Source organism: Bacillus rossius, chromosome 17 (genome assembly GCF_032445375.1).
Source record: "Bacillus rossius redtenbacheri isolate Brsri chromosome 17, Brsri_v3, whole genome shotgun sequence".
NCBI classification, from domain to species: Eukaryota; Metazoa; Arthropoda; class Insecta; order Phasmatodea; family Bacillidae; genus Bacillus; species Bacillus rossius.
The window spans coordinates 35981903-36008817 of NC_086344.1; the positions used below are offsets into that span (position 1 = coordinate 35981903).

Here is a 26915-nt window from a genome sequence, read left to right on the forward strand (position 1 = left end):
TGCCCTGTAGAAAATCATTTCTTATTGCCAACACAGCAAAAAAAAAAAAAGAATTGTGCCTTACACTTATTTTTTTTTTTCAATCTGATGCTCACTCAGAATTATCAGCGGTAATGGACACGTGGCTATGTGACAAAACTTTCTCATTAAATAGCCACACTGTGTCTCTAGTGAGACAGGTTTGAGATCAATGCATATTTACAAAATGCATAATTTTTCTAATGTGGTAAAAAAAAATGAACACTCAGACCAGTTTTGACTATTTTATTAATTCTCTCCCCTCCCCACCCCCTCGTTACTCACTCCTTTATTGTTTTAAAATTGTGCTTAGCTTTACCCACAGTGGCTTTGAATCAGTGACATTTCTCTTAACAAAATCTCAAAAGCAATTTCAAACAGTTCAGGTAGGCAAAACATAAAACACAAATTAAGAAAACTAATTTTTTTCTAATTATGTTTTTTTTTCTAATTACATGTGGGTTTTTTTTCTAAGTGCTTGTGCTCATGCTAGTATAAAATTATGTACTATTTTAGATGCTCAATAATAATTAATAAAAAAAATTTAATTCAAGAGAAGGCTTATGGTAATTATAGTTGATACTAAATAATTGTTGTACTTAAATGAATGGCTTCTATTTGCAAGAAAAGTTTGCATGTGTCATTAGAGAGTAAATATATTTTTTTTTTTTTTTAGCTTTATTGGATTTTGATTTGTGATAATTTTAATTTTCGCTACTGTCAACCACAGTAGAAACTTAGTTCCTGATTTTTTAATGTGTGTTGGTTTTTAACTTTTATTTCTCATTTGCAAATGGTTGGCCAGCATGTAACACCTTGTAACTAACCAGGCAAGATTTTTTTATTTTTTTTTTTTTAATTTTTCCCAATTTTTTGTAGTGACTGTCATTTGTTTGCTTGTAGAATGTTTTATGTTGTTGTTGCACTAGGTTCTACTTACCCTCACGGCCAGGAATGCCAGAATTTCATGTCGTCACAGGTTGGTTTGCCTACTTATCACTTTACCTGCATTGTGCGGACGCTAACGTAACCCAGTTGCAGTCACCATGTTTTATCGCATAATCGTAAAATGCTAAAATCAAGTTTGAAAAGTATGGGTGCGACTTCTACGTGAGAGAAGCATTTTTGTTTGAGGTTAAGTTGTTCATTAAAAATATAAAAAATAAAAAAAACTTTTTGCATGGAAAGTAAATTAAATTAAAAAGCTGAGTATATGAAAGCACGTATTAATTAGTCATGCAATAAAACTTTTTTTTTTCCTGGAAAAAGAAAAACCAAAACTATGACTCGATATTGAGCCGGAACTAACGCATAACTATTTTTGTAGTACACACTAACCACAAAAGAGTGCGAGCTATCAGATGTCGTTTACTTTGCACGAGTTAGACTGCGGGCGTTGCATGCAATCGGCGAACTATCAATATTGTTATTCGACTATGTGCGCGCACTCTATACGGGCATCAACGTGATCAAGCATGAATGAATGATGCCAACTAGCACTGGATTAATTTTTATACATGTTACACAGCGGTGACAATCACATGTCTGTTAATTAAATAAGTAAGCTGTAATATCTTAACGAATAATTGATTTAAACTATTAAATGCATTGTTTTATATGGGAAAAAGAAGTTTACGAGCAACATCTTACATGGGAAAAAAAATAACGTACATCTTATGGAGAAAATGGCGGGACCAAAACATTTGACTGTATAGGACGGGAAATCGTATTGTGCAGGTATATCTCAAATGAGTTTTTTTAAGCACTGTATTTTCCCATCATAACTACCAGACTGCCTGGCAGCAACTTAAAAACCAATTGCTGTGTCATGGTGATTTTTTACTGTGATATTTGTCAATGTCGTGTTTTCTACATGCACAAAGCTCTCGGAAACTAACAGTGGAACCAAAAACATTATGTAACTTATATGCGAGATTGCCCGACCCCAACTTCCCCCCCCCCCCCCTCCAATTTTGACGCTTAAAATAACAATGCAACAATCATGTAAATGTGGCGATTATGCGGTAAAACACGGTGGTTGAAACAAAATACAGGATGTCTACAGGTCAACAAAAGACCCAGAAAGTCTCGAGAAAAAAACGGTACTGAAGGACAGGTCACGAAAGACATGGAAAAAGTCCCGAAGCAAACAGTTACAATGTTGGATGTCACGAAACTGTAATTTCCAGAAGCGTTTTGCTAATTTTCTTTTCTTTTTTCCCACCCTTTTTTTTATGCTTGTCTTAAGTTTGTAGTCCCACATTAAATATAGGTACGTAAATAGTTGGAGAAAGTCAACTTTTAATCACGTGTAAATTCTCACTGAAAATGTTTATGCATTTCAGCACATTCCTGCAAATAGTTTATCTATTTGGTCTTGTGTTTAGTTTTTCTTATTATATTGAAATTAAAATGTGTAATTGAAAAGGTGTACAAAAAAATTTTTAAAAGATTCTGAAAGAGTCCTGAAATTGTTTGAGCAGGTAATTGTAGACACCCTGAATAAGTTGGAGCTAGTTGTATGATGTTTCATAAATATTATAATCTGTAGCATGACATTTAAGATTGCAGATGCATTATGATTTCTTAAACTCAGTAGGTACAATGCTTGGTTGGGATTTTGTTAATACTAGAAAAATCAAAATAACAAGTATAATTTATCTAGGTAATTATTTGCTTACTTTCCTAGTTTCAGTTCGATATGATGGCCACTAACTACCATGGACTGATAAGATCTACAGATCTGAGCAGTTGATGAAATGTGCTCTGATTTAAACAGTTCTCAGATGAATGGATTTACATGTTTAGTGAAAAAAATTTATATCACAATGTTATTTTACAGTATTTTCAGAGTATTAAATCATAGTTGCAAATTTTGACACAAAGATGCATCATCTACTAAAAATTCAACCTCATTCCAGTTCACAAATGTTTCATGAAAAAGGTTGCTGTTATGAAAAAGTTAGAGAAAGTTGACCAAGTTACAGTACTTACCCTCTTTTATCGCATAATGGTCGCACTCACATAATTGTCGCACATATATTTTAGGCCGTCAAAATTGGGATAAAAAACTTCTCGCGTAAACTCGCATGATGTTTTTGGTCCTGCTAGTAGATGCCGAGCACTTTGTGTAGGTATATTTTCCATATAAAACGATATATTTTAAAGTATAAATCTAATATTTATTCGGTCATTACCACTTACTTATTTAATTAACGGAAATACGAAGTTGTCTAACGTGTAAATTTTCTTTCAAAGACTTTTTTAAACGTTATTTCCTTTATCTGATCGTCTGCACTGCCGCGGCGTATGGCTTATAAAAATGTAGCCAGCGCATCATTCATGTTTGGTTATGTTGCTTCCCGTATAGAGTGTGCGCACGTAGTCGAATATCGATATCTCACCGATTGGATACAACGTGCGCTCTCTGTCAGGTGCCGAGTTAACTTCATTTAATGGCCCGCATTCTTTCGTGGCAAGTGTGTACTACGACACGTTAGTTCACGTCAGATTCAAATGGCTTGCGTTCGCGTTAGAGTTTTGGTTTATCTATTTAAAGTTGAAGAAAGGTTTTTGTGTAATGAATTATTAATATAAATTGTTTGGCGTGCTCTTGTATACTCCACTTTTTTTAAAATAAACGTACTTTCCATGAACGGGTTTTGTTTTTATAATTAACTTTACCTAACAATTTTTTTTTTTTTCGCATAAACGTCGCACTCGTACTTTTCAAACTTGATTTTATAATAAAAATTTGAGACGAAAAGTTAGATAGTATTACAATTTTTAATATTTTAACTAATTCTCTAAGTATCTTTAGATGCATTAATTTATACAGTTTATCTGTCCTTGAATTGGTTTGTTTGAGATGGTTTATTTTTCATGAATTGTTTATTAAAATTACTGTTCAATCCCTTTATTAATTACATTTTTTGCTTGCACTGATTTATAACAAAAATTATCAACATTTAATGATTAATTGTACAGACTAAATTCTTAATGTTCTATACATCCGTGTGTCATGTAAAGAGCAAAATGTTTTAGTCGTAACTAGGCCTGTGCGAATGCGAGTTTTTTGATGCGAAGCAAATATAAAATTGAAAGCTGTTTTACACTTTATTGTATGAAATACAGGATTGAAGTAAAAAATATAATGGTTTAACATTTGTAATGTTCGAACTGAATAAGTGATTAACCAATTGAGCCCTAAATATAATACCATTTAGTAAAAGTTATAAAATAACACAATAATAATAATAATAATAATAATAATAATAATAATGAGCATTCATAAAAGCAAACAGAGTGCCACCTTTCGATTATTTTTTTTAAGTAACGAACTTTAGTTGATAAAAACATATACAACAAAAAAAAAGGGGAGTTGTCTGTAAAGTCGGTTTACGGACAATAATTTTACCTGATAACGTCATAAGAAAACATTGATGAAAAATTGCACACTTTCTTAATTTTCAAATATTATTTACAGTTTTTGGAAATTTAATTTAAATAATTTCTTTAAATATAATCACGAACAATTAGTTAAAAAGCCCGCCTTAACCTGTTTGATATTATGGAAGATTTTTTCGCATGGTGGTTGGCCGGTTCTTGCACGCTCGGCTCAGGCGGAACGTGACAATTTTTCGTGCGTGCAGCTGGCGTTCATCAGTTTTTAAGACGTTATCACGTCAAAAAACTAAATAATTTCATAAGTGAATGGTTAGGCTTCTTATGTTTTAAAGCTTTTAAACAAACATGAAGAGTCACATCAGATGCAAAGCTTTGCATAACAACCGAAGCTTCACTTAAAACGAATAGCAAATTTCCTGGTGAAGTCAATTTGAATATTAAAAACGGCTCTGATTGATTCGCTTAGTCGAAGCTTCGCACAGGCTTAGTCTTAACTCATCTCCTAACTGAAGGACTGGTCTAAGAAGTCTTGGGAAAAGTTGCGAAATAAAAAGTAATGCAACAGTGTTGGAAGGCACGAAACTCTAATTCAGAGTTTTGCGAACTTGCATTATGGTTTTTACCATCTTACTTCATTTAAATCCCAATGACCCTGTGATAGAAAAATAGTTTTTAGAAAATTTATTTAAAGGTCCTGAAATTGGTTCACTTGTACCTTTTTATGCATACTTAATTGTTGTACCATACACATTTAAGTTTTATGCCCTATTTAATTTCTATGTTTAATGCTTTACTTCAGTCTTATGCCTTATGCTTTGCTTGAGTTTCATGCCTTATGCATAGAGCTAAGATTTTATGGTGTTATAAAGAAGTTAATTTTGGCATTAAAAAAAGTGGATTATTTCTTTATCATCATTAAATAAATATTACTAAAACTTATAATAAGTACATATTAAGCACAATTACATTGATTAATAGCTTCAACAGTTTGTGGTAAGAAATATTTACATAAAACAATACTGCATATACTTATAATAGTACATTAAACAAAACACTGTAAATAAAACATGCAATAATCAAACAATCAGAATGCAATGTTAAAAGCCCAAAATAAATATATGTACTTACTTTTGTTGTTTCTCTGTAGTACTTTTCATGTCTGTATGGAATAAACTACATATAGACTTTTATTTACTTTGAAGAAACCATTTCAGAGAAAATAAATTTATTTTTTTTCCAGTTAATTTTTTTTAAGTAAAATTAAAACTAAAGATTTATAAAACAAATTCTATATATTAATAGATTAAATGAGGTAATTGAGATGAATTTTGCTGCATTTCCGTGTTATAAGATGTTATTGATTTTCATTTCAATGTTTGGCTGTTTATTGACCTAATTTCACTGTTGGATCGGTTTTATCACTGTTCACCATACAATCTTGCCTCTACATCATGCTGCCATGCATTACCTAAGTCAGGTTTCGTACGCCTCCTTAATATCCTTAATAACGCCTTAATTTGACTTTAATTGAATAAAGGTCCTTAAATTTCACTAAGAATTTTTAAAAACTCCTTATTACACTGCACATAATGGATGAATGAGGGTATTATAATGTTCTTTTGTTTCCCCACTTGGCTGCAAACAACGCTGTAGGCATGCGCAGTACAATTAGCTTTTGAGTCACATGATTAGATTTTGTACATAAAAACATCATCAATTTGTTTTTCGTATTTTGTATCTCACTGTTAAACTAAAAAGGTGGTTTTTTTTTTACTGTCTAACTTTGAACTTATATTGTAAATAATTAGTGATCAAATTAAATGTGAGGGCTAAAAATTTTGGACACTATGCTTGGGTTAGGTGTGTGTTCCAGAGATGATTGTGAACAACAGGGGATTATCTGTAAGATTTGAACTAATCAACATTTTTATAACAATCTTATTTTATTGAGGGATTTTGTGATATTACAAATAGTTTTATACCTCTTCAGGGACGTCAGAACGTTTTCATGAGTGGGGGGGGGGGGGCGAAAATATGTATCACACTTACATCAGTCCTAGAGCGGGGGGGTCCGGGGGCCCTCCCCCGGGAAAATTTGGAATTTTAGATGCAAAATTGTGCTATTTAATGAGTTTCCGAACCAAAATATTAGATATACCATTCCAAGAATTTGATGAAGTAGTATGTATTAAATATGGATTAAAAAATCTGGTTGAGAAAAATACTACTAGGACCAAATATTTATTCTGGGAAAAGGAGGGGGGCGAAATGCTAATCTCGCCCCCCCCATGCATAACAGCACGGGGGCGACTCGCCCCTGCTGCCCCCCCTGTTCCGACGTCCCTGTACCTCTTGATAGTGTTCAAAGGGATGAAGTAAATGGGTCTTTAAAAAAAGTTAACTCCATGATTTTTGTTTGCGCAAGAGGGCACGAACCATTTAAGTCTCAAGGCGCCCCACACAAGATCAGTCTTGTGGTCGCTGTTGCCGTCGGGTGTACCGTTTCATCGCAGAATACGGAAGAAACTTTGGAAGTTGCAGTTGCACTTTTAGTCAGGAAAAAAAGGGTGAGGGGGGGTAGAGGGAAACAGCAGAGTAGCCGTAGAGTGTAAAGAAAGATGTCTGCCGAGACACTGGAATGTGGTCTGACGGTTTTGGACCGGCAGGACGCTGTTCCCACACGCGGCATTTGTCGGGAAACCGTCGGCTCTTCGGACCGTTTGTTGCAACTGGTCGGTCCGTACGGCAGTTTCGACCGGCGAGTCTGTGATCGTGTGTGGGGGTGCGTTACGAGAGTGACGCGGTGTGTGGGGTCCGTGCAGCTTCTAACACACGCGGACTGCTTTCCTCTTGCAGTGAAGGCCCTGGCGACGCTGCCGCTCAACACGGAGCCAAGCTTCGACGAGGACGACCTGTCGCCGATCCAGCCCCTGCCGCTCTTCCAGCAGCGGGAGAACTTCTACTCGTAGTGCCGGCTGTCGGGCCGCGAGCGACTCCCGGGGGGACTCCCCCCGCAGCGCGCCTCCCCGGGCCCTGAGCGGGGGTGTTCGTAGTCTGCATCCACTGCACTGGACCGAGGCCGCCGATCCTTCATATTTCCATCCGGGGCAGTAAGCGTGGGCGAGGCCAGAAACCGTAGTTTCTATAACTCGCCAAGTGCATGGTAATTCAGGTGCACCCCACACTGGTGAAGAATCATTTGAATCGACAGGCGGGGGTGCGTGTCTTGTGGGATAGGTTTGGCACACGGGCCTGTGTGTGCGCTGGTAGGTTGTGTTGTGTAATGCGATACAAGTTACGTGTACCTAGTTCGGCGGGGGAGTGAAGCTCCCCACCAGTTAGATCGGCTAACTGGTGTAATGTAGTGTCGCACTGGACTGAAGGTTATTTTTTTTTTCTTTAACAAACGGGAGAAAGGCCTACTTCCCCACGCGCTTTTCCCGAGTCGATCATCACCACCCCGCACGGTCATTTTCCTTTCCGAAACCACATTTTTTTTGGAAGCATTTTGAAGATCAACGTAAAGGGAAAAAAGATTTTACCGTAGCGGCCAGCGTGTCCGAGAAATCCCGCGGCGTTACGTCGCGTAGTCTTCCCTTGAAAACGGCTCTTGGAGACTTGGGCACACGTACGCTGTAAAAAAATTTTTTTATAATTTTGAAGCAATAACTTTTATGGCAGCAATTTTATTTTGTTTTATAAGGTACAAATATTACCAGTGTCCACTGTGTGTTGTTTGATAAGTGAGCCGGTGTATATGTTCGTGTGAATATGTATTTGTAGTATATTTACAGTGACGATGCAGGAAAACGTTTGGCAGAGAATCGGCAAACATTAAGCGACGCTGCGAAAAAAAAAAAACACTCGAAGGGAGGGGAATACTTTCTTGTTGCACGCACTGCCGACGCGAAGTGCATCTTCTGTTACTTCCGTTGTTTTACGTAAAAAAAAAAAGGCAAGAGCTAATCTTTCCTTCTCCTGGAGCTTAAAAAAAAGAAATTTTTTTCAAAGACTGATGACGTATGTATCTTCAGATGGTTGTGCATATTTTGTCGTGTACACTTGTTACGATGACACCATGTAAACGTTATAGGTGAGTACAATCAATGAAATTGTTAACTGTCTTCGTACTTGTTTTTAGCATCTGATTTTTTTTTTTAGATACTGTATTTTTAGATCACTTGCTCGGTGTACTGATGGACTAATAACTTTTTTACTTTCACCGGAAAAAAAAAATTTCAGTAATTCGTCATAAACTCAAAACTGTTGGTGACTGTCTTAGCATTAACTTCAGAAACTTAGTACCCTTCCTTTATTCTTCCCTGAATGTTACATACTTACGTTGGAGGCAACTAGTACAGTTATGGAATTTTTTTAAAAAAATGTACGTATATATTTTCGTTCACACTGTGGCATGGCTCAATAAATATTGCCAAACAGTATTAGTCAAGCACAAAGCTATTTTGTATTTTTCCTTATGTTGTAATGCTACTGTTCAGAGAAAACCCAAAATTACAATCCAGCAGTGTTCAACATGTACAAGTTACAGCCTCAATCGGTGATGAATGTTACGCTGAAGGCCTATGTAGTTTATCAATATATTCTATTTCACTATAAATAAAAATCCTAATTATGTACATACCTACAGAACTGTCAGTTATGTATAGATTATAATGATGTTACAAGCCTTATATACTTTCCTTCATCGAGGTTCAAGTGAAAAAAATAAATAAATCAGCAAATAAACATTTTTTCAAACAGGGTTCTTAACAAGGAATTTCAAATCAAATTTAAATATGTAACCATAGTGTAGGTGATATATATATGTATACATGTAACAAGTAAGTTGTCAGGTAGTGAAAATTATAAAATTAGAACACCCTAACAATTTGTGGCAAAATTTGTAAGCGGACCCTTTTACACTCGTAATAATGATAGTGTAATTATTATAAATAGTAAGATTTAGACGTAACAAGGGTAGTACAGTCAAACCTTTATCTATCGAACTCGCATGTATCGATTGTCCGTGTTTATCGTATACTTTCTACGGTCCCGCCAAAATTGCCATACAACTAAGGTTAAAAAAGTCCGCTTGTACCGATGTTCGAATTATCGTTTTGTCCGCATTGATCGTACAAAATATGTGGTCCCGTCACTATAAATTATAATAAATAATGATCGTTTAACCATAAATATTTTGCAGAAATAACCATTTCTTAGACAGAAACCGTCATAAAAACAGTAACGATTGTATAAGTAAAAATCACCTTAAATCTGCAGCCGAGTAATGGAGCACGTAAACATGAAGAAAAGACAAATGAACAACTTACGAAGAAATATGGTTGATGTACCATAACTACAGTACAAACCCAATTGTTATCTTACGATAATTACCATAAAAAGAACTACAGATTCTTTGTTGATACCATAATACTACAGAAGCACGATAGCTACCACATTTGCACTATAGTTACCGTAACAACCGAGATGTATATTTACCGTGATGGTAATGTACGTATTTATTTAAGACATATTAAAATTAAAGAACATTACTGAAAAAAAAGCATGTTAAATTTTTATATGTACGGTTAGCACATGTTGCGAAGAAATAATGCGATCTGAAAGAATGCAGTACTACTACGAAAAGTGAAAAGGGTACTCGTGGATTTTTAGGTTATGGCAGTCTCTCACGTTTTTTCAGTAATATCGGCCGAAAATTAACAAGCGTATCGGAAGTAGGCAGAAATGCCGATTCAACTAAATATTGGCAAAATCGGCTTCTTCAGTACACATCTATATTTGATGGCATGAGTAAACATTTCAGACTTCAGTATATTGAAAAAGACTTTAATTTCCATGTATATGGTTTATTGTGCGTATGTTTTTTTTTTGCAAGTGTAAATTGAATTAAGTAAAATGCTTCCATTTTTATTTTTTCTCAAATGATTAAACTTTAATGACAAGTAACTGATATATTTCTGACACTAATTTTGAGGTTGAAATATTTTTTTCAAAATCTAAGAGTGAAGTCCACATCTATTGAATGTCCGCATCTACTGAATTTTTTTGTTGGTCCCCTGAAAAACGATAGATAGAGGTTTGACTGTACTAATCAAAATAATTTTTGATGTAGGAATTTTGAACATTTTTTTTTTTCAATCTAGACAAGAAAAGTAATTTTGGAATTTTTATCTGTGAAGCATACACAGCATTCAGTAAATGTAAAACACGTCTTCTTTAAATGACCATTACTATTGGGTAGCGCTAATATTTGGTTGTGGTGTTAATACTGAAAAAAAAAACGGGAACATTCATTTTCAATTATTTTGATCAGAAAATCTTTTGATAAAAGTCAGTCAAGCAAAAAATTGTGATTTGAATGAATATCGGTGTGCCTAATGAACATTTATTACATTTATTAAATTGCTGTACTAGTTTGTTGATTAAATTTTTTTTAAGTGAAAAGACCTTAATATTTAAAATCGTAAAACTTTCTGTATGAATTCTTAAAGGTTAAGCATTTTACCATTTTAGCCTTTCATTAGTATAGAATGGCTTCGAATGTATAGCAGTAGTGAATATGACCTTTAACTTAAGACATTTTTTATTACATGATGACCTTGCATTTAAGACACTCGTATGAGGGGACTGATTGTAATAAAAAGATACCTTAAATATGTACGAGGCCTCTTCTTCTGACATTTTGTTACATTAAAAATTGCTGGATGTTAAATTTTTTTTTTTTTTTTTTAAGATTTTAAGCACTCTGTAAATAATCATTTACTTGATTTATGAGTTTGACTGCATGATACAGTAAAACCTTCTAGAAAAAATATCCTTAATAGTTCGTAAGTATAAAAAAATTTTGCACTTCACCTATAAATACATAAAATTTTGCCCGTTTGGTATGTTTATCCTGTTAGTAAGCTTAAATTTGTAAGTTACACTTAACGATATGGTTTTACTATGATAGGTGAGGTCGGGTGGAAGTTTCTGGGATGTGGGAAATACACTGATGATATGGAGAGTGAAGTGGTGGACAGAGATTTGAGCTCAAGACGTTTGAAATGTAAAGGGTTTGCGGTGAGGGGAAGGCGAACGGTACATTCCAGCTGAACGGCGAACCAAATTTTGCCACAACTTAATGGTCGCAAAGTGTTTCTTTTTGACGTGGTAACGTCTTATAAATCGATGAACGCCAGCTGCACGCACGAAAAAGCATGACTCATCGTCACGTTCCGCCCGAGCCGAGCGTGCAGGAACCGGCCAACCACCATGCGAGAAAATCTTCTATAATATCAAACATGTTAGGCCGGGCTTTTTAAAAGCAGCAATTTAAAATATTTGATTCATTTGTCCAATTTCGTCATTTCAAAATAACAATTTATTGACATTAATTTGATTTCAGTTCATTTATATAACTAATTGGCCCTGATTATATTTAAACAAATGATTTGAATTAAATTTGCAAAAACTGTAAATAATATTTGAAAATTAAAAAGTATGCAATTTTTCATCAGTGTTTTCTAATGATGTTATCACGTAAAATTATCGTCCGTAAACCGACTTTACAGACAAACCCCCCCCCCCCCCCCCCCCTTTTTTTTTTTCTTCTTTTTTGCTACCTGACAAACTTTCTCTCTGAGGTGTGAAGATGTGCTCCCACAACTCAATCACAAACATTGTACGACACCGTGCGTAGTCTTTCCTAGGGCCACCGCGTCGGGCCACAGAGACATCCGACGCTGCTTTTCGAGTAGTGTTTCGTAGGACGCACGAACGAAACGCTGTCTGGCGTTAAAACAGGCTGAGATAGAGTATATTTTTGTACGTTAACGATGTAAACTTTTGTAAAAATGTGTTGTAATGTTATGAAGATGCTGCAAAAAAAAAAAAGAAGTTTGTGTGCAACTTCCATGTAAATTTTTTTTTAATTTAAATAATTTTTGACATATTGAATTGTGTATCATGTTTTTTTTAAATGAAGTGTATGATTCAAAACTGATGAAAAGAAGAAAAAAAACTTTTGAGAAGATAGCTGTGGATGTTGCTCAATGAAGTTGCTTTCCAATTTCATTCAGTACATTTATACTCTTCCGTCGTGCCTGGGGTAAACTTATGGACGGCGAGGGGGGGTGAAAGATATATATTTTGACTAATGATTTGTGGCGACGTTTTTAGAAACCTAATGGAAAATTTTGTTTTGGTAATTGTGTATGAGTTATATGTCTGTGTTTCATAATAATTTGGACGATTATTCCTAGGGGGGGAAAATAAAAGATTTCATGGAGCATTCATCCAACAGCTTGAGGTCGATCAAAGTTGCGGCCATTAAAAATATATACTTAAATGTTCACGTATACTTAAAATTAATATACATAACAAAATATAATTATAAGTGAGTTCCACAGAAGAAGAAAAAAAAATACCAGTAGAGTGATTCTAGCCAGTTATTGTAGAGTATTAATGATGAAAAGTTGTATCTATTACGTTGTTGGCGAGAATGAGATGTTGTTATGTCAATTATTGTTTGTTATTTAATCGTGATGAATGGAGTGATGTAGCATATCCATCAGTTATATTTAAAGAAAAAAAAATATGAATGTTCACGTAAATGTATGACCACTGTTTGAATTACGTTGTAATGAAGTTTCGTAACATCAGTGTTTCATATAAAAGCATTTGTAAAGCAGGTCTAGTTCAGTCATTTTGAGATCACACTCCCCTCCTTTACAGTTGTGGGGGAAAAAAATTACCCCTATTCCAGAGAAATATTTTTCTTATTTTTTTTTTTTGCTTCATGCAGAAATTATTTTACTGTGATTTAATATTAGTTTTATTTTGAAAAAGTTTTTCCGCCATAATACAGGTGTTCCAGAGAAATATTTTCCTAATTTTTTTTTTTGGTTCATGCAGAAATTATTTTACTGTGATTTAATATTAGTTTTATTTTGAAAAAGTATTTCAGCCATAATACAGGTAATCCAGGGAAATATTTTCCTAATTTTTTTTTCATCCGCACAGAAATTTTTTTACCGTGATTTAACATAAGTTTTATTTATTTAAAAAAAAAAAATTGTTTTCCGCCATAATACAGGGTGGGTCTGAATTTCACCTACAAACTTCAGCTGCAGGTTAATCATGACAAAATAAGTTGGAAATCTCTGTACATCTTATGGTTGGTTTGCTTTCCAAGGCCAGTATACGTCTTTGAAGTTGAAGCTGAACGTTTTTTCATGCACACAGTAGACACCTGATTATCCGAGGTAATCATTGGCAAGGGGTCCGCGGATAACCGGGAAACCACGGTTAAAGCAATGTCCGTAAAAAAAAAATTGATTAAAATTATTTCATCCAAACTATTTAGACAAACATTGTAAATCCCACCCCTCGAAGTAATGCCCTAATTTGTTCCAGTAAAACAGAGCGCTAATCAAATTTTTTTTTCTTTTTTTTTACATAATAGAGTATTATAATAAAAATATTTCAGTTTCCAATCAGGTAAGTGTGCATGGCTGACTACAATTTTAATCCAGACAATGCTCCCATTAAAATTAATTTACAGTACTAATTACTAATACTCGTTCTAAATACTTTTAAAGTACATTTAAATAAATTTTTAATATAATTTTGGGTTTGAACAACCTTAAATTAAATTTAATACTTCACGTTCCGCATTGTTTACATGATCGTGAGAAAAGTCTTGGGGATGTATAATAGATTTCAGAGCCAGGACATCAATTTCAAACACACTTGGCACCCCCGAATTATTAACCGAGTTCAAAATAATCAAGAAGGAAACAACAAAATATTGCTCAAAGGACCTTGCACATTTTAAATTACTTTGCATTACGTCTTGGGTAAACAAGCCTGCATACACATGCCTGATGTAACCTTGATTAATACGCTGCAGCGCAGAAATACTACCAAGCTTTAAATAAACATCATGTACTACAAGCATAATAAGGGCATAAAAATTGTGTACCTTTAAGTGCAGTTAAACATAAAAAAGGCTGCTAATACAAATTCATAAAACCTTAAGGCTACTTGAGCATCAAGTTCAAAAAAAGTACTATATGACTTTTAAAAAATAAAAGGAATTACTAAAATCATGCTCCAGCATATTTCTCACAGAGTTAGTTTAGCATGCACTGGCCATTAGATCATAAGACGACGTGATAAATACGAATAAACCTACACTCCAATGCCTTAAATGTTCCGCACTTGAGACAATCAAACGCATGGACGTCCCGCTGTGATGCGTCAAAAGTGCAGACAGTAAATGTCTCTAAACATTGTGCCTCAACTCGATAACGCTATTCAAATTGCATTAGGTATTTTACAGCGTATAAAAATAGCCTCGCAGTGCGTGACAGGCAGTATTAAATATAGCCTCTTCCACGAAACTTTGTCTCGCATAATTTCATAAATCTTGGTGCCGAAACTTATTGTTATTAAGTTATCTATAGAGACTGGAAAAATTTACGGGTTCAATGACCTCCAGGATAGACTCTACTACACTCTACACACTCGGGAAAATGCCACCTGTTCATTGGCTGCTGACTTGTGAGTCGTCTCGACCGAGTGTCTGTGATTCGACACTTCTATGAGTGAGGGTCTCTAATTGGCCCTCAGTCCTCCAGATTAACAGTGAACCAGTGGTAGAAGCAGCACTAAGGTATAATTATTTGAATTGTAGCATATCACGAAATGAATCCGCAAATTTTGCAGGTCTCTAGTTGTCTATAATTTACTAAAAGCTGAGGAGAAAAATTGTTGATAAATTTGGACACCTAACGCATCTGTGCCACGTTTATCGAGCTCCACGCGACCAGGTGTTTGGGACAAACTCTATTTCCACCATTTGAAAGGGTTTGAGATGTAAAAGCTTACATGAGAGGTAAGTACTACCCCCATTTTACTAATAAGCTAAGTGTCACAATGTCTTTGGGATGGAAGCTTTGCACCTTGATTCTCTAGGGTAAGTATGGAATAATTTTCACACCCATAAATACATATATGTATTAGTGTTTTGATACATTGTTTGAATGATACAGATGCTAGTCAAATATGGCTTCAAAAATATTAATGTTTTCAATGTATATTGAAACTTTTACCATTATTTAATTATTTTACTTATCATTAAATTATTATTTAAATATATGTAAAATTGAGTTATTGATATATTTAAGGGGATTGGTGCAGGACAAAAAAAACAGTCATTCGTCAGAATTTGTTGGAAATGAGCTTAAGTGTTTTATAAATGCTTGTTTATTACTACTGCACGGCCAGCCAGCACGTATATAAGCTAGCGGGTGAGATTTGGCAAGTTAGTGCACTTCCATCACAGCTACCGAGTCGAGAGCATCGTCGGAGTGCGGCCCTGCCTCCTCTCTGCGCATCGCTTCGATTCTTAGCTCGCGGACACAAGAGTGACAGCCGGCCTGAGGGAAGTTATAAATCCCGAACGGCCACCTCGAGCCTAGCCCGTTTGGGTCAGCGGCGAGTCCTCTTACAGCGTAATAGATTTACAACACTTTCTTCAGACTGCCCCTAAAGAACACCGAACACAGGACACACCCGTGGCTTCCTGCCCCTCCCGCGACCGGGCCTTAGGGCCGGCCCTGAGGGGGGTTGGCGGAATGAGCGAGCAGGGACCCCCAGCCAAGTCCATGCCAGACAAAACACCACCCGGCGCAGCCTATCCTGGCGGCAGTTTTCAGTCCGTTAGGCACGGCACCATAAATTTAATCGTTTCCTCCCAGGACAACACGGACGCAACCATGGACACAGGCACATACCCCGACTCAGACTGCGATTCTGTTACCTCCAGGACCTCGGTTAATTCCATGACAGTATCAGCGGAATTGTACGCAGCATTTTTACGAGACAGTGCAAGGATGGACAGGGAGCACCCCGAGAATACCCAAGGATGGCAACACGAAACCAAAAGACAACGGAAAATTCCGCAGGCGACCACGCCGCGGCCCCTTGCGGTCTCGAACCGTTACGAGCCGCTCGCTGACACAGCGGGCCCCCCCTCCACCCCCACGGCAGGGTCAGCTCTAGATTCAACATCTCCCGCAACTCAGTCCACACACGGCGCTACTACACGTGAGCCTGCATCCGCAGTTGCGACCGCACAGAATTTTTCATCACTGAACATTGCAGGCCCCACAGGCACACAGGGCACAGCAGCACAGCCTGCCACCCCGCGCGCCAAGCGAATTAACAAGCACGCTCTGAGGCTGGTCGTACCCGATACCAGTCTTTACAACCAGCTCGTCACTCGCGTGCGAGCCTTGGCCCCTGGCGGCGCACAACTAGCCCTTGTGCGGGAGGGGCTTCAGATCGCATGCGAGACCGAGCAGGCATACCACCTGATTAAACAGTATCTTGAATCGGCCCCTATACCTTTCTACACCTTCAGCACGGCCTCAGAGCTGCCACAAAAAGTGGTAATCAAAATGCCAAAGCAGACTCCCACAGCCGCAATCAAAGAGGACCTCGAGGCGCGCGGGTATTCAGTCCTGGACGTTTACCAATTCAAGGCACGAACCACTGACCCTGTCGACCCGACTCACTCCTGGGAGGAGCCCCTTCCCCGCTTCTGCGTAACGGCTAGCAAGAACGACACCCTGCCGCCTCTCACGACACTATCTGTGATCAACATGACGAGAGTAGTCGTTACTCAGTATAAAAAACGAGTATCTGATGTCGCCCAGTGCAAAAACTGCTGGCAGTTTTCGCACACCAAAAACTTCTGCCGCCTGGCGACACGTTGTCAACACTGCGCCGGGCCCCATACTCACGCCGCCTGTCCACATCTCGATAAAAACCCTAATTGCGCAAATTGCAAAGGGAAAGGTATTCATGAGGGAAATTCAAAACTCTGCCCAATATACCTCAACCTAGTCCAGGCCAGACAGGATTCCGCAAACTTGCGAGTTGAAAAACTAAAACAGAATGTCCCTCAAGTCTCGCCAGCCAGCTTCCCATTCCTCTCGACAGCTCCACCTTCAAGACCAGTACAGACCACATTCTCCTACGCACAGGCGGCTAAAAACAGCACAAAATCTGGCGATCCCGCAGCTCGCCTCTCCAATCCCCGCCCCACCCCCGATCCATCCTCTCGCGACGACTGTAGTGGCATCCCGTCTGCACTTTCTGACCTTCAGGACCTACTAAAATTCCTCCGAGAAACCAACTTTGCCTCCTTCATGTCACACCTCAAACCATACATGCTCCTCGCCAATACAGTCTCCGATCCTTCTATGAAAACCCTCCTGCTCGTTCAGGCCCTGACGACCTTCACGGGCTGCGAATAAGGTCGCAATTGCCAGGACAACACCAAAACTACCTGTCCCCAAGCCACGGGAATCCAGCATCGCGTGTTAAACTCACAGCAAACACCGCGGCCGGCCCGCAGAGCGGACTGCGCTGTGATTGGCTAGAGCCAAATACCACCAGCCAACCAGAGCGAAGCACCGACTTCGCCACTATCAGCCAGTTTTTTCACCACAATACTCGCGGTATTTTTCTCGTACCAACACATAAATAACCAAATAAATTCATACACAACCAATTAATAAAATTAAAATTAATATTATTAAATTCCGCAAAAGTTTAAAAAAAAAAAAAAAATAAAATCTAAGCAGAGAAAAACTGTGCAAATAATTGGCCAGAGCCAATGTCCCTACACAACGAACGAAGCACCGACCTCGTCACAGCCAAGCCATGAAATTAATTTAAAGCCAACACCAATTAATTAATTATTAATTAATTAATTAATTCATTACTTGCTCATTATTTTATTTTGGAGACCAGGACGCATTCCCCGACCACCGACTAGCTTGAAAATAACACTTTCGGCCTAATGTTTAAATTCACCCATTCTATTAAAATAAAGACCCACGATTTTTCTAAATTACCGACCGTCTTAGGGCAAATGCGCAGGGGGGGTAAACCTGCGTTCGACCTCATCCTTAGTGGGCAAAGGGGGGTAGAAAACCAAAAGGAAACCCGGGGGAAAAATGGCAACATTTTTCCTCTGTATCGAAGACCAGCTGGGAGTGTGCTCGCTTCCAGCAACCATCACAAACTTGACAAGAGGGGGAGGGGGTTCATTCCTTCTTCCTCCTCACAAAAATGTATGATGACAAAAAGGGAGGACAAGAGCCCCTAAAAAGGCTTGTACCTCCCCCGCGCTGAGGGGCTTCGCCCCAGTGATGAAAAGCAGCGGCGTGGCAAGTTAGTGGCGAGAGCTTCCGTGGGGGGAGGTTGTCTAAGATTGCAGCTCTGAGGCCTGCCATCTAGCGGGAATCTTTCGAAGGTCTTCCACAATATCGCCTTTCTCTCTCTCTCTCTCTCTCTCTCCAACACGGACACCCAACCAGCTCTTATCTTCGCTTCCCATCTCACACTATCTTTCATTCTCGGATCAGGTAGCCGCCCTTCCCCGCGTAGACTTTCGTGTTACTCCAGGAAACCAAGACAACCTTTGAAAAATTTGTCCAAAGCTGAATTTTTGTACTGTGGTAGAGTTGACTATGCTTAATAACATAACGAAAGTTTACCGCTGTAGACCTTGTGCGTTATCACCGAAAATTTGCATTTAAGTCCTAGGTGACAGCAACTTGCATCAGTCCATTAAAATGCTACCCATTTATACAGTTTTTAATTTTGACTGTCCGTAAACTTACCAAAATAATCTAGAAACTGTAATACACCCATTAATGTTAGAAATAAATTTTTTTTAATATTTCAGATATGATATAAAGCGATTAATTCACGACATATATTTTTTTTATATTTGCCACCCAGATAAAAATACGATTTACACCAATTTGAAGAGCTCAATGCGAAAAAATGTCTAAATAAATGTTTTTAATTATACTTTTAGCTTTAAGATAGTATATTTATAAAGAGTCTAGCATAATTAGTTGCCTCATTAAAGCTGCCCGAGCGTTGCAGTGTACTGCGGCCGTACTGATCTTTCACGGCCGGCGGGCTTTGAAACACGCTGCGTATTGCGACACTCAATAAACTTGGTCTTATTTAGGGATTACTTAAAATATATTTAATGCATATGATAGGGTGTATTCATGTTACATCTATTTAGATATTCATATTCTTTTTTCTTATATGAATGATTTTTGATACAATAAAATTAACAATAAACAATTTCTGCTTGGAACTTGTAAATCAAAATTCTAGAGGACCTCTGGTTTTATATACGTGTGTTCGTATTTTGTTACAGAAATTTTATTATTAAAAATTATTTTAATACCAAAAAATATAATTATTTTTTATTTCTAATACATTAAGTATATTATTTTAGATCATATCTGTGCAAAATTTTTATGTAGCCTATATTATAAAATATATATATTTAATTGTATGAAATTAGTTTACTACATAACAGTTGAAGAAAACGATACACCGTAAATGTGCTTATTGAGTTTTGTCACTTTTATAACATAATTCGTATGATAATATTATTTTTTTCCAGAAAATAAATAAAACATAAGTTGTGTTGTAAAATGTATTGATAGAATTACATATTTAGTAATTTTTTTCTAAGTTAATTCATTGGAGTGCTGCGCCTAGCTTACTTCGTTGAATTGCTAGTGGCAAAGAGCGGTGGTGGATGTTTTTGCAAGAGTTTGGCCGTATTTTATGACCCCAGCTGTGAGAGGGTGTTCGTCCCAGAAATCCTAACGGTCAAGGAAAATAGCCTTTCTCTGTAGTCACGTACGGGTGTGCTACTCGCGCAATATCGTTAGTTTATCACAACTTTCCGGGAAGTTCTATTGTTATTTATTTATAATTTAGAAATTAAAGAGTCGATCATACTAATATTTTTACCTAAGCAAATCGCATCCTGGAAGATTTTTATCTACGTTTGCAGCAAAAATCACTTGCAGTTAGGAAACTTTTATTCTTTCAGAGTAAAATTCAGTCTGGAATTACCATACATTAAAAACCTTAGTTTTCTGGAGCAAAAAACGTCCCAGCACGAGCGACTTTAACACTGATGCACACACACTACGCAGCTTGAAATACATCAGTGGTCAGACTATTGTACCAGACACTCAAAATATACACATTTAAACTTTACAAAAAAAAAAACACAGACAATATTTATGAAGTGATTTTGACGCTACGCTCAACAAATTTATGTAACATGTAGTCAAATTTCTATAAAAAATATATATATTTCTTACCTTTTATGATTAAAATTACCAATTTAATAATAGGACGTTTAAACTTTGAGGTGTTTATCACAGTTACCATGTAGGACATTATTTTATATTACTTTGGTGCCATAATGAGAACCGGCTTAAAAAAGTATTAAAGTTATTAAATTTACGAAACATTTTTGTGGATCATTGTATAAATTATCATTAAGGACTCAACTGCTCATTATTGGTGTGATCACAAGGTTTCATCGGTAAACTTTTGACGTGTTACTAAGAAATGTTCATTCTACTACTGTACAAAATTTTTGCTTTGGGATAATTTTCCATGTATTAATAATTTTTGTTTCTTAACAGCGAAATTCGTCCCGACCCGAGCCTACTTCGACAACCTCGCAGTAGTATACACTACGCGGCTCGGATCGCTTTAGTGGTCAGACTAATTGTATGAGACACTTAAAAAATATACCAATTTAAAGATGAATAAATATGCAAAAACGTTTACTCTAAGCGATTTCCACGTTGGGCTCTTTAAGTTTATGTAAGATGTATTTATATTTCCTTAAAATTGAATGAAAGTGAATTCGTTAACTTTAATGATTTAAAAGGTCTATTTTATAGAAACATGTTTAAACTTTGTGTTTTTTATCACTATCCTCAGATGGGGCAATGTTTCTAGATTATTTTGGGTTCCATACTGACGGTCTACTCCATAAACTGCATTTGCAATATCCATTATTGTGGATCGTTGCAAAAAATTGTCATTTTGGACTTAACTGCTCGTTTTTGGTGTGACGCACAAGGTTTGCGGCAGTACTTAAACTTTTGACGTGTTACTAAGAAATGTTCATTCTACTACTGTACAAATTTTCGGCTTTGGGATAATTTTTCATGTATTAAAAACCTTTGTTTCTTCATAGTGAAATTCGTCCCGACCCGAGCCTACTTCGACAACCTCGCAGTAGTATACACTACGCGGCTCGGATCGCTTTAGTGGTCAGACACATTGTACCAGGCTCTCAACAAATAAACTAATTTAAAATTTAAGAACTAAATCGTGATCGTAAAATGGCCGCCATGGTGATTTGCGAATTTATGGAGAAATAAAAGCAGTTAAAATCTTATGTAGTTTCCAAGAGACATTATTACATCACCAATCATCTAAAGTAACAGGTTTACAAAATTTCAACATATTCAGTAACTAGTCAGTTTTTCAAATGTGTTAGTATTAACAATCTGGACCATATCTAGTCGGTGAGGTCTGTATTGTTACAGACTATCTGTATTCTGGTATTTGGATTTTGAAGCTACTTAATGATTCGCTTTCAATGTCTATTAAAATATACTTAATGCTAATTGCAGGAATATTTCTACTCAATTTCAAAATTATAATTCCTGAAAATTTGTAGTGGACACATTTCAATGTAACACTTATTGATTTTCGAGTTATGTTGAGGTTTCGCATGCCACTTCGTGTACACGAGATGGCCCCTGCTCTGGTAACAATGAGTCATCACAACCGGTGCCGTCTGTACGAGCGTCTTCACAAGTTATCCTGAAATATGTTCTTAAATAATAATTCAAGTGAATTCTTAAAATCCTACACACCTTATCTTAAGTGTCGTAAATGAATCGTTATATTTTGTAAATCCATATAATATAGGAGCCAACATGGCGCGAAGCGATGGACGCGATACGAATAATATTTTTTTTTTACCAACCACTAAATCAGTAAATATTTGTTGTTTCCATTCGCTATGAATTCAAGCATGTAACATGTGTACTGCTTCTTCAATTTGGCCACAGTTAAATGGGAGGCTCTGAATCACTGAAAACTCCTCATCCAAATCAACGATGAATAGAGACCGGAAAAATTCGCGGGTTCAATGACCTCCAGGATAGACTCCAATATCATCTACACACTCGGGCAAATGCCAACTGTTCATTGGCTGCTGACTTGTGTGTCGCCTTAACTGGGTGGCCTGTGATTCGACACTTCTATGAGTGAGGGTCTCTAACTGGCCCTCAGTCCTCCAGATTAACAATAAACCAATGACAGAAGCAGCACTAAGGTATAATTATTTGAATTTTAGCATAACACGAAATGAACCCGCGAATTTTTCAGGTCTCTAACGATGAATCACAGGCATTACAACAAACAGTTATCACAAGTCAAGTAGCCAATGAGCAGGTGACATTTTTCGAGTCCGTAGAGGATTGTTGAGACTATCCTACAGGTTAATGGCAACGCGCTCTTACGCGCATGGTTAATACCCCGCATGAGTAGAGTGTAAAGGCGTAAGCCTGAGACACATCTAGGTCCTCATCTAACCGCGCACACTTAGATTTAACTCAGGATAGGGTGAAAAATATTTACTAATTTTGCAGTCCTAACAGTCACCAACGAATAGCCAGCAAAAATACATAAATAAACTCACGAATATTGTTCGTGAATGAAGGCGAAGCTGATACTTTGGAAACGTTACCAGCAGATATTAAATGATGTTTAACTATTATTTACGTTGCTTACTTCTTAAAACTGCATTCATGTAAACTGATTTTGTGTGAGACTATGTTGAGTGTTTTCTGCTACACTTAGTTTTCTGAAAAAAGTCTATTGTGGCTTAATAAACTTGTTAACATTGATGCCTGCCATAAAAAAAAAATTCAAACGTAATTATACGGATACATGTTGAGTATAGTTTATGAATGGTTCACGCATTGCTGAAAAAAAAAAAAACATGTTTACAATTTTACACATCTTTTTGTTGTCGCGTCCATCGCGTTGTACATACTCAACTCTGAAAAATAAATATATGGTAAAAAAAGCTATAGTAAAATAATCTCGTTATCTTTCTTTATTCTTTTTTCTAAGCGCTCTAATGGCTTTCGATAGTTTTGTTCTTTTGTGTACTCTTGGTGGAGGTTTCTTCTGCATTTTATTCCTGAATAAATCTTACGCTGCAACAAAAAACATCTAGCTAAATCACTGTGCTAAATAACAACAGAGAATAACCATTCAATTATACGCCGAGCTAAACCAAACACGTTCTCTTATCTACTGAAAATGAGTACGTTGACCTTCATATCAGTTTCCCGCGAAATCCTGTCTCCCCTTCGTAAACAGCAGACAGCTGTGGCAGAGTGGGAACGAGCTGCAAAAAGTTTGGAAAACTGTCGCAAGGTGTCACTACTGTCCAGCGCGCTCCATAATTCCTCGTATCCGAGCTTGCACGCGACTCAAATTTCTACAGCTACGTTTTTACTTTAGGTCCGACTGCAATAAGCTAAAGACTAAAATAAAGTCAATCATTCAGCCGACATATATGTAGGCGTTTGAATTACAAATGAAAACGCGAATGTTATTAAATTCGCAAATGAATATCACGCAATTTCGTAGCAGCTCAGTTATTAAAATTCAAATTGTAAATACGTTAAATTAATAATGATTACAGATAAAATAATGGTCACAGTCATATCTCCCGTGTCTGAAAATTTATCTGCGAAAGTTTTACCACTGAATTCTTTATAGTTTTTTAATAAAGCTTGAATTAAAAAAAAATACCGAAAATCAGCAATAACTTAATTAAAATAAAAAAATAAAAAATTAAATTTTACACCAGAATGGTTCAAATATTCTCTAGCAGCTGAATCATTAACAAATATATTTTTTTTTTTTATACGATGCTGGTGCACCAATCCCCTTAAGCTTTCATAATGAATTTACCTTAATAAGTCAAAAGTATACTACTGAGTAATTTTCCAATATTTTATTATTCACTATTGTCATTTCCAACTATGGAGTATTTGTACTGTAAGGGTGTACAGTTAGAAATGGTATTACATATTATTTTATAATTGGGGATGGAGGAGAAAAGTGACAAATATTATTTTGTTACATTTTTATATCATAGGGGCAAAATATTGATATTGAGGAGATATTGGTATTTAAATATAGATATCAAAATGTCGATAGTTTGCCTTGAAATATAAACATTGTTATCATCCCTAGACGAGGGGCATAGCGAAAGGTGGGAATGCATAGATACCACCTCTCTACACAATTCTGTGGAACAGAACAGCATGTGCTTTCTAATCTGGCAGTCTTGTTTTCAGGACCAAAAGAAGGGGCCGTAAAAATTATAATAATTTATGGAATTTTTTTTATTTCTGAAATAGATGCTATTTTAGCTAAGATTATAAATAATTTTTCCTTCAGTGAAATAGGTTTAAAATAACATTAATTGGTATAGTACCTTTTATAAAATGCCACAAACTGCTACACTTCATCAAGGGCGCCCATATGAAAGTTTGTAAGGGAGGGGCAGAATTTGTAGGGGGAGAGGGAAAACCATCGCAAATGACAAAAAAAAAAATGGCCAAAAATGGCCTTAAAGGACTCAAGATTTGCCCAAAATGCTCAAGAACACCTAACTTTTCTTTCTTTGCCTGAAAGCTAGGAAGAGCCACGGACCCACACTGCCCATAGGTATGGGCGCCCTTGCACTTCATTGTCGGCTGTCAAAACTGTTGACAAAATTTGTTGTTTCACATTTCGAAATTTCTGACTTTCCATCTAACCATGATGTACCCCGGCCACCAGTCTCCTGTGTTGGAGGCCGGGACTGTCACTGACACAGATGACCGTCACACCTGTCACCCGTTTCTTGTCACCCTGCATCTGTCCTTTCTTCCAGGGGACACCTGATATTTGCATCTCGAACTGAATGGAGTCTGTTCGAAATCGTCTCTTAGGTAACAATACCGGCTAAATAACATTTAAACATAACAAAAAAAATAATAATAATGCTTATTTTCAAGCACATATAGTGTGTATTTGATGCAATGCTATTTTTATTTTCAAACATTTTGAATACTTTATTTATTTTAAAGGAAGCAAGGGCAACCAACTACGCCTGCCCTTAGCGTGGAGCCTACCGCAGTTGGCAAGACTGCTTTCCCTATTCGGGCGGGTGCCATTTTTGTGCAGTGGTGCTGCTGTCTATATGAGTTTTTCCATTAAAATTGTATCTGTGCAAGTTAGGCGGTATTGTTTGCTAAGCTACGATATCTCCTTCTAGTGAACTAAAGAAGGGCCATTTCTTCAAAGATGTGCAAAAGAACTGTATTGTGTCTGCTGCGAAATTGGAGCGATACAGAAGTGGTATTTTCACAAGGAACATGATTCGGCGTCACTAGAGAGCTTTCGTAGAATAAATTGTGGTGGTAACTAAAAAAGGGGGTGTAACATTTTCCAGCAGACTGATTCAGTGGTAGAGGAATGCAGTAGGCCTAGTTTAGCTTGTTACAGTTAGAAAAAAAATTAACCAAAAACAAACAATTATATAAAAGCAAATAGCTGAATGCTTTATTTCGCAATCAGCCCGTGTGTACCCAAAAAAATAAAAAAAGTATTTTACAAAATTAGTTTTAATGGTGCCACTTAACCTGTTATGCACTAGCATCTCTGCTTTCGAGAATGTTTTAACACACGGTTCGTACCCTCTCAACTTTATCGCCTTCATTACTATCAACAGGTAGAAAACCATTTGCAATATCACAAATGTACCTCAAGAAAATAACAATGAAAAAAAAAATTATATTTTTAGTCGGTTAAATTCTCACAGATAAGCCCCTATTGTACAGAAATATCTCTGGAACACAATCTAACCCGAGCAGTTTATCTGAATTATATAATCCAACCATTTACTATGATCACATATTATATTAACTTCCAAAGTTTGAAGTAAGGCAACAAAACACTTAAAGGTAAGATACGAACTATGAAAAATACCCAAAATAATTTTTTAGAACATAAAATCTAATCATGAGGCCAAAATCTGCCAGCAGTACTGGGCACACGAAGAAAGCGCTGTTTGCTGCCAAGTCGGAAACAAAAGAACATTAAAATTTTTAACGGTCAAGACAAATTAAGAACTTCATAACGATATTAAGGAGGCGTATGACCCTGTAACAGTAAAAAGGGGTGGGGGGGGAGGAAGACCTTATTGCGGTACGTTTAAAATCTTCGAGCATCACGATTTAAACATCTTGCCCGTCAGCGGCCAATGAACAGGCGACGCTGGCCAGAGCATGCAGAGGGACTGTGGCCTTTCTCCTCAAGCTCAAGCGACAATTTTTTTTTTAGTCCCTAATCTTTGGTCAATTTTTAGGGACAAGATTACATGGAGAATTGCGACAAAACCAAAAAGCATGCATATAACACCGAAACTCAAGTTAATACACCACAAAGCAACCAAAATGCAATTAAAATTGTGAGAATAATCAGCA

The 26915-nt window shown here is 36.7% G+C and overlaps 1 protein-coding gene across 1 annotated transcript in view; it reads left to right on the forward strand.

Moving 5' to 3' along the window:
* Positions 1-13117, forward strand: part of LOC134540907 (uncharacterized) — a 300470-nt gene extending 287353 nt beyond the window's left edge. The window contains exons 22-23 of the mRNA XM_063383976.1: positions 948-997; positions 7282-13117. Of these exons, the coding sequence (XP_063240046.1) occupies positions 948-997; positions 7282-7284 (53 nt within the window). The 3' untranslated portion in view covers positions 7285-13117. The remainder of the gene's footprint in view (positions 1-947; positions 998-7281) is intronic.
* The last annotated feature ends 13798 nt before the right edge of the window (positions 13118-26915 follow it).